General features: G+C 48.3%; 3 protein-coding genes across 8 annotated transcripts in view; 2 read left to right on the forward strand and 1 right to left on the reverse strand.

The window, feature by feature from the left end:
- Window positions 1-2,349, forward strand: part of CELF5 (CUGBP Elav-like family member 5) — a 36,640-nt gene extending 34,291 nt beyond the window's left edge. For 3 of the 4 annotated variants that reach the window (XM_033081950.1, XM_033081948.2, XM_033081951.1), the window contains one exon: window positions 216-2,349. The gene's annotated coding sequence lies outside the window, so the exon portion shown is untranslated. The remainder of the gene's footprint in view (window positions 1-215) is intronic. The other variant, XM_042780034.1, reaches the window with a different exon arrangement.
- Window positions 2,350-2,499: 150 nt separating this feature from the next.
- On the reverse strand, window positions 2,500-8,910 carry HSD11B1L (hydroxysteroid 11-beta dehydrogenase 1 like). Of its 3 annotated transcripts, none has more exons than XM_033081955.2 (8): window positions 8,843-8,910; window positions 7,347-7,528; window positions 6,554-6,684; window positions 5,306-5,417; window positions 4,863-4,954; window positions 3,796-3,889; window positions 3,346-3,511; window positions 2,500-3,110 (listed from the first exon to the last, which is right to left on the reverse strand). In XM_033081955.2, the coding sequence occupies exons 2-8, from the start codon at window positions 7,429-7,431 to the stop codon at window positions 2,924-2,926; spliced, it is 867 nt and encodes a 288-aa protein (XP_032937846.1). In that variant the 5' UTR covers window positions 7,432-7,528; window positions 8,843-8,910; the 3' UTR covers window positions 2,500-2,923. The 3 variants fall into 3 exon arrangements, with proteins under 3 accessions (XP_032937846.1, XP_032937845.1, XP_032937844.1); XM_033081954.2 differs by lacking the exon at window positions 8,843-8,910 and adding an exon at window positions 7,633-8,222; XM_033081953.2 differs by lacking the exon at window positions 8,843-8,910 and adding an exon at window positions 7,605-8,222.
- On the forward strand, window positions 8,702-11,508 carry MICOS13 (mitochondrial contact site and cristae organizing system subunit 13). Its single transcript, XM_033081938.1, has 4 exons — window positions 8,702-8,730; window positions 9,878-10,076; window positions 10,844-10,895; window positions 11,321-11,508. Exons 1-4 carry the CDS (start codon window positions 8,702-8,704, stop codon window positions 11,416-11,418), a joined length of 378 nt encoding a protein of 125 aa, XP_032937829.1. The 3' UTR covers window positions 11,419-11,508.
- The last annotated feature ends 8 nt before the right edge of the window (window positions 11,509-11,516 follow it).

Below are 11,516 nucleotides of genomic sequence, written 5' to 3' on the forward strand. Positions count from 1 at the left end.
AGACAATCCCATGATTCACAGGGATCACAAAAAAGCAGAGAAAAGGTGAGGTTCTGAAAGGCTGCTGTCCAAGAGCCAGCTCCTGCCAGCCTAGACATGAGGATCTGATTTGGGTCAGAGTCCTCCACGTTTTAGCAGCAGCAGCTCAAAGCCTTGAGGTTTGCATAGATGTCCTCCTAATCTCCCAATTCCCTCCCTCCTCCCTCTCTGTTCAGGTGAAGGGAAAGTCCAGAGGAAGAATTTCTGCTTCAGGTTGATTTTCAGAGAGGCCAGTAAATTTATCGACTCTTTTGACACCACCCCTTTCCTTCCTCGGCTTCCCACCTTACCCACCCCATCTTCCTCCTCCCCTCCTCTCCAAGACATGCAATTAAAGAGAAGGCTCAATGTCTGCCCAGGAGGAAGATTCTTGCCACGCCTGGACTCGCATATTTGCTGCTAACGTGGTGCAAAGCAAAGGGACCAGCAAACCAGCAGCCCCTGGGACACGGAGCTCTTCCTCTCGGGGTGTGGCTGGAGAACATGGACCAAGCAAACCCATGGTGTGTCTCTAGGTTACTGCAGTGATGTGTGGAAATTTACTTCTGTACCTCCCTCCCTCCTGCTCTGTTTCTGGCCCTTTCATAGATAACTATAAATATATACAGTCTCTATTTTTTTTTTAAACTAGCTCACAGGACCAAACTTTTCCATTCAGAGACTGACTGCTTGCAAGAGGTATTGGAATTTAGGGGTTTGCCTTTGCAACAGTGTCTTCTCAGCATGCACTGCAGATAGGCCTGAACATTTTGGAAAGTGGGGGCTGGGGGTGGGATGGGAGGGGAGAGAGAGAGAGAGAGAGCACACCACTCTGCTCAGTGTGAGCAGGAAGGAGAAACACATTCCTCCAGGATTAGGGCACAGTCAGCTGCTCAGCTTGAGTCATTCATCCACCTTAGCACCAGCCTGGTTAAGGATCTGGAGAGCTCTGTCTTACCTTTCCAAGGGCTGCTGCAGACAGAGCTCCTGGGATGTGCCAGCCCTACCCTGAGCACTCCCTGGTGAGGCTGAAAGCACAGGAAACCAGTCCCCTTACCGAGAGGAGCTGCACTGCCTCCCCACACATGGCACAGATCCGTGTTTCACAGCTCTCCATGGCAACTGCATTTTCTTGATGAAGGCAGGAGAAGATGAGAGAGGGTGAGCAGATGCAATCTCCAGAGAAGCTCCCAGGGGCTGCACACTGCCTCCCTGTGTCGGATACCAGCACTGGCAGTGGGCAGTTCTCCTTCCACACGACACAGGACGTTTTCTCCCTCTCAGTTCAGGAGGACTCTCCTCATGCACCCGCTGTAAAGCTTTCCCCAGCAGATGCAAGGAAAACAGGATGAAAGAGGGTTCCATTCTGGGATGTTTTCCCTCAGCACCCCCTCCAAGAGACAGATTATACATTATGCAGCATATACATATATATATACACATATATATATGTAGGGACAGCTCTATACACAATATACACAAACTCTAAAGCACAGAATGTAGTTCAGAACCGGATTTAAGATCCCCTGGGAGTGGGGGGTGTGTATCATCCTGACAAGGCGCATCCCTTGAACAGTTTGGAACAGTCTCTTCAGGTTTCTACAAAAATAAGGAAAGGAAAGCAAGGCAGAATGGACCAACAAACCCCAGAGTGATTAGGAATGAACGATTTCAGTATCCAGAGTTTGATAAGGTACCACAAACATTGGTGTGTGTGTGAGGGTGTGTGAGCACATTGAAATAGGGACAGAGAGTTGGTGGGGCAAAGTTGGTGCAATTGATGCTGAAGTGAGCTATGGGGATTTTGGAGAATCTCGGCCAACTCTCATTCTCCTGCAGTTTGCCCTTTGTTCAGGTGTTTGTGGCACAGTCCTTTAAGTACCTTCAGATTCCTCACCCACCCTTCTGTGTCTGACGCTGAGAGTTTATGAGAGGTGAATGAAGCTGTGAGAGTCTGTGTGTTTCTATAGTCCATGTTTACTTATTGTAAATACCATTTTTATACTTAACATCTATTATGTATGTGATTTGTATAATGTACTTTATTTCTGCTACAAGTAATTTCATGAAGTTTAAACTTAGTCTAATTTTGAACAAAACAAAAAAAAAAAAGAAAAAATATGAACAAATGCAAAATGGAAAAAAAAAAGGACTTTGGGAATCCTAGGTCAAGCTGGTTTAAAACAAGCATTTACAGTTTCTTCCATCACAGTTACTGATGTGACTGTACAATGTTACAGGTGCGATACAAGCTTTGTCAATGTCAAATTCCTCACTCTGGTCAAAAAGAAATCCTAAATTTATTTAATAAAAGTTTTACTTGCTAAGTAACTTGGGCTCTGTTTCATGGTGTAGTTGCACTTGAAGGCATTGCCAAAGCCCTGGGCTAATTTAACAGGTCACATGGGGTCAGCAAACAGGTCCTGGCCCACAGAATCCAGGGCACCAATATTTCTTTACAGAGGAAGCATCAACACAAAATACCAACACATTAAAAACTTGTTTATTTAAAATAGAGATTAAAATTCTACTTAGGGGATGCATGGAATCCAAAAGTGGAGTGAAGTAGTGGAGGAGGATGTCCCAGGAATGTACAAACATTCCAGGAGCTCCTGTGCAGACAGACAGGGGCTGAGAACAGGCTGGGTGCAGCCAAGGCAGACAGGTGAGGCTGGAGGAGGAGGGGAGATGGGAGGCAGAGTGAACAGTGGGAAGGATCTCTGACTGAGGGGCAGGAGCAGCAGAACCACGGCTGAAGCAGGATGAGAGACCACGAGTCACGTTAGGAAAAGGGGACTTTGGCACCACTGCTGCCCTGCTCCTGCCAGACACCCGTGGTTGAGAGGGATGCTCAGTGGGATGGCAGGAGTGTGATCAGAAGGGATCCAGGATGAGACCGGGCACCTTAGGGACTGCTGTAGTTATAGAAAGTCCGGAGCACGTGGTTCCCGCTGCTGGGGAACAGAGCCCAGAGGCGGCAGAGCTGCTGCAGCCACCGCGGGTAGAAAATCTCGTGTGCCCGAGCGGCTCCGCCCCGGACGATGGCGAGCGCGGCCTCGGGAGCAGGGGAGGCACTGATGTGCACTTTGCCCCTGCAAGGGAACGAGCAGAGGGGCACTCAAAGGCAGGCAGTCCCTGCTGGGGTTTGTGCTGGGCACACTGACCCCACAGGCTCTGCTCCTGCTCCATAAAGAACAGCCCCTGTGCTCTGCCCAGGCAGCTGCACTCCCCCCAAAACAGACACACACACCCTCCGAAACAGAGTTGCTGTGCATTTTTTTGCATGCTTTCAAGAAAAGATGCATTCCTGCAGACAAATAAACTTACCTGGTGTACTCCAGTGCTGAATCAGTATCAATGAGGCCCAGGATGCACAGTGTGACAGACACATCTCTCTTCTGCATGATGAGCTCATGGCGCAGCGAGCTGAAGAATCCATCCAGTGCAAACTTGGTGGCAGAGTAAGAAGTAGTGAAGGGAGTGGGCATCCTCCCTGGAGAGGGAAAGGAGAGAATGGAAAACACCAGAAAACTGGGCTAAGGAGGATCCATGGAGAGGGAATCTGGGAAAAGATGCAGGCTTTGTCATACTGTATCAACTCATGTTCTGTTCAGGTGAGCCTCCCTTATATATTAGAATACATATATCATTATATATTTATTATAATATTATTATATACTATGAAAAGCACTATCTGAAAATGTGTTTAGGAGTTGAACAACAGAGAAATATGAACAATACTGGGAACCAGCACTTACTCCAGGTACAGCCACCAACCTGTGAGGGAAGAAACAACCACCAGGGCACCTCTGTTCTTCTCCAGGGTGGGAAGAGCTGCTGTTGCAAGAGCCACATAACTCAAAAAATTCACCTGGAATGATAAATGTGGACACGTAGGGTACGAAAGCATGAGCCAAGAGAGTCAATAGAGTGGTCAGAAATGAAAAGGAGCATGGTTTGGAATGGCCTTTTCAAATATCAAGTGAGAAAAATCATCTCTAAAGATGGGGACAAACATTGCATCCGTGTCTTTCAGATTCCAGAAAAAGCAGGGAAGAAGATTCAGAACAAAGATTATTCCTGGGCTTTAACATACAGATTTCCTGACAAGATACAATTCATTGTCCCTGGTATTTCTCTATGCTATTCTTTACTCTGCAATCCCTGCCAAAGACACCAGAGTCTCAGCTTGTTCCCCTTTTAAGTTTCTCTTAACTGAGCTCAGACTACAATGAGGCACAAAATTCAGCATCTCCTCAGAGCCTGACTGCTCTCTTCAGTTATAAGGATTTCTTACCTATGTTCCTAAGTTCCCACTCTCCAGTGAAAAACCTCCTTCAAAAATGAAATAGAAACTAGTATGACCCACCTGAATGAAGACTGAATCAAGAAAACAGCTCTTCATTCCATGGCCCCAAAACCTGGCACCAGGGTGATTCTACAGGAAAACTAAATCTGTGAACAGAGACTCAAATGGCAGACACCGTTTCAAACAACTTTGTGTTCTGCAGTTGTGCACCTGCCATAGAGCATTAGGCAGTGCTGGCTGCTCACTTACAGACCTCCCTGAATAAACACAACTGCCTGGAACTGCCCATCAATCCCTGACTCCTGGGCTAAAGGGAGGATAGAAGGACAGAAGGAAGAAGTCTGAAGTTCTTCCCAAACATTTCTCTTCACAAATGTACAACATCTGAGAAAAACATCTCTCTAGCAACAAAGCCTCCAAAGTGCTTGACTCGAACAGGAATGAAGTGAAAGGATTGTTCTCAACCATTGCCAGACTAGGATTTGCCTTGGAGGTTCCCAAAGCTGTCCCAGCTGCAGGTGAGCTGGAGCCTCACCTGCATGAGCCAGCGGGTGTACTCCACATCCCCCGTCCACTCCTGGAAGCGATTTGTGCCGATGTGGTTCAACACCAGGTAATCCAGGCCCCCTTGGACAGCAGAAAAAGCAATTACTCAAGGACATCCCTGCCCATCAGCCAGGGAGCTCAGAAATGCCAGGAGGGTTCAACCACTCCCTCAGGAGGCTGGGAAGTGCTTTACTATGAAGACATTAAATACGCCCCTGTGGGAGCAGCTTTGACTGCTCCTCAGGAATAGAACTGAAAGGAAAACTGTTTGACTTTGACAATAACTCCCTGGAATGATGTTTCAGCATGATCAGGCTCAGAACTTAATTCTGGTAACACCTTAGTACCTTTCTCAGTTCAGGGAATTGAAGCAGGAAGCTCCTACTAGAGTGAGAACTGTGCACACACCTGAAAGCCAAAGAGGATTCTTACCCAGCTTTTGGACAGCAAACTGAACCACCTTCTCAGGCTCTGAAGGGGAAGACATATCTGCAGGGATATAAAACACCTTCTTTGCTCCGAGTGTCAGGCATTTCTCCATCACCTTGAAAAAGAACACAACCCAAGGATTAAACTATTTAGAAAAACAGCAGGGGGAAAGGGCACCATAAAGCAAATACTACAGTCAGTGAGAGTCAGTTCTGGACAGAGACATACTTTAATTTAAAATACACTGCTGCTTGGGCCATGGGGAGCTCATTTTTTGAATCTGCATCCTGCAAAGAGTTACCTCTATTTAACTGTCTGCTTACAGGATCTACTTTGGAACAGGATCAAGATTCACTGTGAAAAAAGCAATCTTCTTCAGGAGAAATCTTCTGGAACAAGGATTATGCTTTACATTAGCTTCTTCCTTTTTTTCCAGACTAACTGGAAAAGAATTCATCTTTCATAATTCCTATGCTATGTTGGGTGTGTGAATGTGCAGTGATATACAGTTTTAGCTATTTGCTGAAATAATGCCTTCCAATCATTAGGAACTATTATTATGTTCACTGTCCCCAGCTCACCTTTTGCACCATTTCACAGTGAAGAACTTTCCTTGGATGTCACACATCCTCACAGCTAAAGAGTTACTCTTTCTAAATATTGTCCCATTTCATAAAGTACAGATGAAAAAGTTTTATCTCTTTGAGTTGGTCAAAAAGCATTTAACCTACAAAAAGTCTTTTAACAAAACAGCTACAAATAGAACAATTTGGACTCTGAAAAGCTGCACAATATTGCACAGGAATTGTAGTTCATGGAGTATCTCAAACTGAAGAGGACCCATAAGGATCATTAAATCCAAATCCCTGCTCCTCACAGGACTCCCTCAAACCAAACCACACCATTAAGGACGTGGCCCAGATGTTCCTTGAACTCAGACAGGCTTGGTGCCATGGCCACTTCTCCCTGGGGAACTCACTCCAGTGACTGATCAGCCTCTCAGTGGAAAACATTTTCCTAATGTCCAACCTGAACTTTCCCTGATACAGCTTCACACCAACCCCTCATATAAATAAATGTTCAGGCAGTTAAAAGCTCAGGCACTGTATTTTCATCTTCTTGTACTGGCCAGCTTCTCTTCTGGGTTTATGCTTAACAGTTCCAAAGGAAAGTTTATCATGCTGACAACTAATTTTTGTTGGTAAAAGCCTGAATCTCGTGTCTTCAACCACACAAGGATGAGGTCCTTACCTTCTGCAGCACAGCTTCCCTTCTGGCAGTCAGCACCATTTCAGCACCAAATCTGGCATAGTGATATGCTATCTGCTCTCCAATCCCAGCACTGGCTCCAGTCACGAGAACACGGGCACCAGACAGGCTCTCTTTTTTATGGGAAAGAGGATAAAAGATACAGAATAAGTGAAGAAAGCAGCAGAGGAGCTGCCCTTAACTACTGGCAGAGCTTTAAAGAAGAAAGAATGCACCTAAGTGCTCAAAAATTCTTGGTTCTTCTCCAAAACTAGAAGAGGCAGGACTGATGATGCAATGACATGATGATGCCAGCTAGCTGGGTCACAGAGCCTTTGCCTGGGCTGCTAGACCAAAATCTTTCAAGAACCAAGTTGTTTTTCACCTTCTAAGAAGCTGTACAACATAAACCAAAACCAGGCTCTGTGCCTTCTGCATATAATTAACCCTGCCCTCAGTCTGGAGACACATCAGCCCTCTTGTGCCAGGCACTGCACACCCATAGAGATGGTTCTTGACACCAAGGAATTTACGACCAAAACATAAAAAGAACAAGGCAGTAGCAAAGTGCCTTTTTTCTCCCACAGAGACAGCAGGATCACTGCTCTTAGACCAGTTTGTCTTCCTCTTTGTTTCAAGTTTCTCTGTTTCTGGGAATGAAACATTGCTTTGGGGCCACCAACTCTAGTTAAAGACTACAGGTAGGAATGAGACTATCACTCAAAGTTTGGAAATTCAAACTCTTCTCTTGTATGACTTATATTTCAGCTTGAAATCATCCCCCTGGCGAGCCTACCTGGGTTAAAGTCGTCTTTCCAGAAGAAAGTTATGATCCCAGCTACAACCCCTGTAGCACAAAGCACTTTTCCAATTGGCTTCATATCCCTCCAAGCTGTGAGGAACAAAGTGAAGTCTTGAAGCTGAGCACTTCAGCCAAAATAATACTGTGTTCTCCTTCCGCTGATTCCTGGAGCCAACCTGCGAGAGGCACGGAAAGGCTTTTGTAGAACCCAGAGCCCACCTGAGGGGTCTCTCCCCTGGGAGCCACAGCCACCTTGGTGAAGAATAAAGAAATCTTTCACCGGCAATTCCCACAGCCCTCCGCACTCACAGCCAGCCTCCACACACCGCGAGCTTACAGGAGAAAAAAATAAACCCTCGTGTCTAATCTTAGAGAACCCTTAATTCATTAAAGACTGATGCCAGCTGGCAGCAGTGACCCCAAAGCAGCCGGATCTCGGGAGGGAGGCGGCGGCAGAGCCCAGGGGACGGAGCCTTGTCTGGGTACGAAGAGCAGCGGAATGAACTGCTCTGGGCGAGCTGCTCTGGGTGAGCTGCTCTGCCACCTCGCTGCGACACAGCGCGACAAAACGGGCGGCTGGGCAGCGCCACAAAGGCGGAGGAGCCGCGACCACCCCCTCACAGCCACAACCCTGCACGGCCCCATCACAGCCTCAGCCCGGCCCCCTCACGGCTTCAACCCTGCCCCCTCACGGCTTCAGCCCTGCCCGGTCCTGCCCGGCTCCCTCACATCCTCAGCCCTGCCGGCCCCTCAAGCCCTGCCCGATCCCTCATGCCCTCAGCCCTGCCCGGCCCCTCACGCCCTGCCTGGTCCCTCATGCCCTCAGCCCTGTCCGGTCCCTCAAGCCCTATCCGGCCCCCAATGCCCTCAGCTCTGTCCGGCCCCTCACGCCCTGCCCAGCCCCTCACGCCCCCAGCCCTATCCTCCCCCTCACCCCCTCAGCCCTATCCTCCCCCTCACCCCCTCAGCCCTGCCCGGCCCCTCAAGCCCTGTCCGGCCCCTCATGCCCTCAGCCCAGCCCGGCCCCTCACGCCCTCAGCCCTATCCTCCCCCTCACGCCCTCAGCCCTATCCTCCCCCTCACCCCCTCAGCCCAGCCCGGCCCCTCAAGCCCTGTCCGGCCCCTCATGCCCTCAGCCCAGCCCGGCCCCTCACGCCCTCAGCCCTATCCTCCCCCTCACGCCCCCAGCCCTATCCGGCCCCTCACGCCCCCAGCCCTATCCTCCCCCTCACGCCCTCAGCCCTATCCTCCCCCTCACGCCCCCAGCCCTGCCCAGCCCCTCACGCCCCTCGCGGCGGCGTTGAGGGCGGGGCCGTGCAGGCACGTGACACCCCGGCCCCGCCGCCGCCATGGCCGCCCGCCTGCTGCCCGCTGTCAAGTGAGTCCCGCGGGCCCTGCCCGCCCTGCCCGGCCCGGCCCGGCCCGGCTCCCTCCCCTCCCTCCCGCACCCCTCACGCGTTTTCCTCCTGTACTCCCCGCCCGGCCCGCACCTCACGCCGCTCCTCGCTCCTCAGCGCTCCCCGGCCCGTCCCCAGGCCCTGTCCCTCACTGTGCTCGCCTCGCTCCGCGCCCTTGGCCTCGCCTGTCCCCGCGGCCCGCAGCTCCCCGAGCCTGCCTGCACACGCCGGGCACGGCCCCGCCGCTGGCTGGGGGCGAGCACGGACACGTAACAACCCCGGGATCAGCGCGGCGCTCGGAGCTCAACCTGCACCCGTGCACAAGGGGATCCTTGGGGAGAACTGCGGTACAGCAGAGTAATCCCTTTTCCCCGAAATGCGTGTGAATACACGACTTAAAAATTGGTTCATTCTTGTCAGCTCTCTGCTATCTGTCGTGTGTCCTACTACTGCAGTACCACTGTCTGCCAAGCTTTGGGTTGTCCCCTTGTACAAGAGCTTTTGTGTTTTTTTTTTAAAGGAAAACATCTCTCTGCCCTGTCAATCTGGGAAAGTCAGTCACCTCAAATCTCTTATTTATATTGGAAATGCCAATACAGGCCAAATATTCCTTTCCTATCTTTTCCTTTTGTAGGTTGCCATCACAGCTGTAAAACTGGTGACTGCACATCATGCAGGGAAACTGTAAAAGCCTTGGCAAGGCAAACACCATGGCCAGGTGTTCACTGGAAATGAGCTCAACAAGATATCGGTGTCTGTCAGATTTATTAGATAAATATCAGATTTATTAGATAAATATCAGATTTATCAGGAAGAACCACACCATTAACATGGATGGCTTGCCCACTGCAGAATCTTTAATTGCTTTTAGCAGAGGAATATGCAAGTGATTCTCAGGCTTTAAAAAGTGGGAATGCTCTTAAGGAACTTGACACTTTCTCATTTTTATATTGAAAACCATCACTGATAGAATGTGAATTAGGTGTAGTTTCAAGGGGCTGACAGGGAATAGTTGTCCTAGGAAGGCAAGGTATTTTTCTGCTGATTTTTGCCTGCAGTAAGACATGAGATTTCTATTTCAATACCTTTTCTTTGGCATTCACAACCACTGAGAGAAATGCACTGATGGTCAGAACACAAACTGAACTGTTGTGCTTTCAATTCTTTCAGGTTTCTGATCAAAGGAGGCCTGGCTGGAGCTGCTGTGTATGTGGCATATGACCAGGGGCTGCTGGGCAGTGGCACAGAAGGTGCTGCAGCACTCAAAAAAGCTCAGGAAACGCTGCCTCCAGCTATCCAAGAGTGGACAAATTACCTGGGCTGGGAGGTAAGGGCTGCTCAGGTGATCCCTGCAACAGAGACACCTCTGAATCAGGGAGAGAAAATATGGGGGTGATGCTCTGATTCCAGTGAGGCTGGCAGTTTTACTGCTGACACTGGATTTCATGTGGCAAGTACTTTGAAGAGGATTGAAATGGAAGGTGAATAAAATTCTAAATTTGGGGCAGAGATTGCTCACAGATGTTGTTTCAAAGGAGAGGGGTAACCAGCCTGTGCAGGGTCAAGGAGGGGATTGCAAACATGCTCTGGGAGGTATTTCACTATGTAGTGGTAATTCTAAGCTTCTTCTGAAGGATCCTACATGTTCTTAATTAAAACAATCAAAATATTACTCTCCCCATTTCTTACATTGCTAACAGTTCATCAAGTTGAATTTAAATTGAAGAGGCCTCTCCTCTATGAGTAGTTCTTAGTTTTTAAAATCTTTGCTTAAAGTTTGAAAAGCATTTTTCCAATTATAGACAACTATAAATTAACAGAGACAACTGTGGATTTGTTTTTTTCAGGAGCACCTAAATAATATATAATGTAAATAACATATAAATAATATGTTCTGCCTTTTGCACCTGCTTGGTATTGCAGGAAAGAGCAAAGCCCAGACTTAAAGCCTCATCTCTGGTCCCTTTTGAGGCTTATTGGGAGTAGGCATCTAAGTATTTTTGAGCTCTGAGGTCAAGAGGCTTTGCCAGGGTGATGTGAATTCCAGGTGAAACCCCTTGAGTGCTGATATTTTGTCTCTCTCTTTCTTTCTAGCTCCCACCCACTCCAAAATTTGACTTTTCCATCTCTAATTACTGGAATAAAGGTAAAATAACTGCTCACTAACTGAGCCTGAACTCAATCTTTGGCTTTTCAGAAGGGATGAGCATTCCCATTGTTATTAGAATTTTAGACATTTTTGTTTGAAGGCCAAAGCATGTTATAAATATCAGTAAAAGATAGTTTTTATGGTGCAGCAAAGAGTCTTCATGTAATTGTGGGGAAACACAGTGCACAGATAACTGTGACATGTCCAGCATCACCATGGAGTCTGTGGCAAGGCCAGAAATAAAACAGGGCTTAAACAAAGAACTGAGCTCAGTTTTGTGATTGTCTTAACTCATGTACAGACCCTGAAGTTGGAATTTATGTGTCAGAAATGCTCAGGGCTGCAATGGTGGTGCTGAAAATTGGGAAATTTGGCTTGAATGCTGGTGATCTGGGGGTAATTGTTCTCTGCTTTCCTTGCAGGAGTGCACTCAGTCATGTCTGCCTTGTCTGTAGCTCCCACCAGGGCCTGTGAATACACAGTGGAAGGCTGGAAATACATGAAGGATCTTGTGAAATAAACACATTCTCCAGGGTTCAGGATTCTCAGTCCACCCCTCTGGAGGGCAGCTTGGCTGTGTCAGGGCTACAATAAAAGACTTTGGAAGTTCCATTTGTA

The sequence above is a fragment of the Catharus ustulatus genome, chromosome 29, assembly GCF_009819885.2.
Source record: "Catharus ustulatus isolate bCatUst1 chromosome 29, bCatUst1.pri.v2, whole genome shotgun sequence".
NCBI classification, from domain to species: Eukaryota; Metazoa; Chordata; class Aves; order Passeriformes; family Turdidae; genus Catharus; species Catharus ustulatus.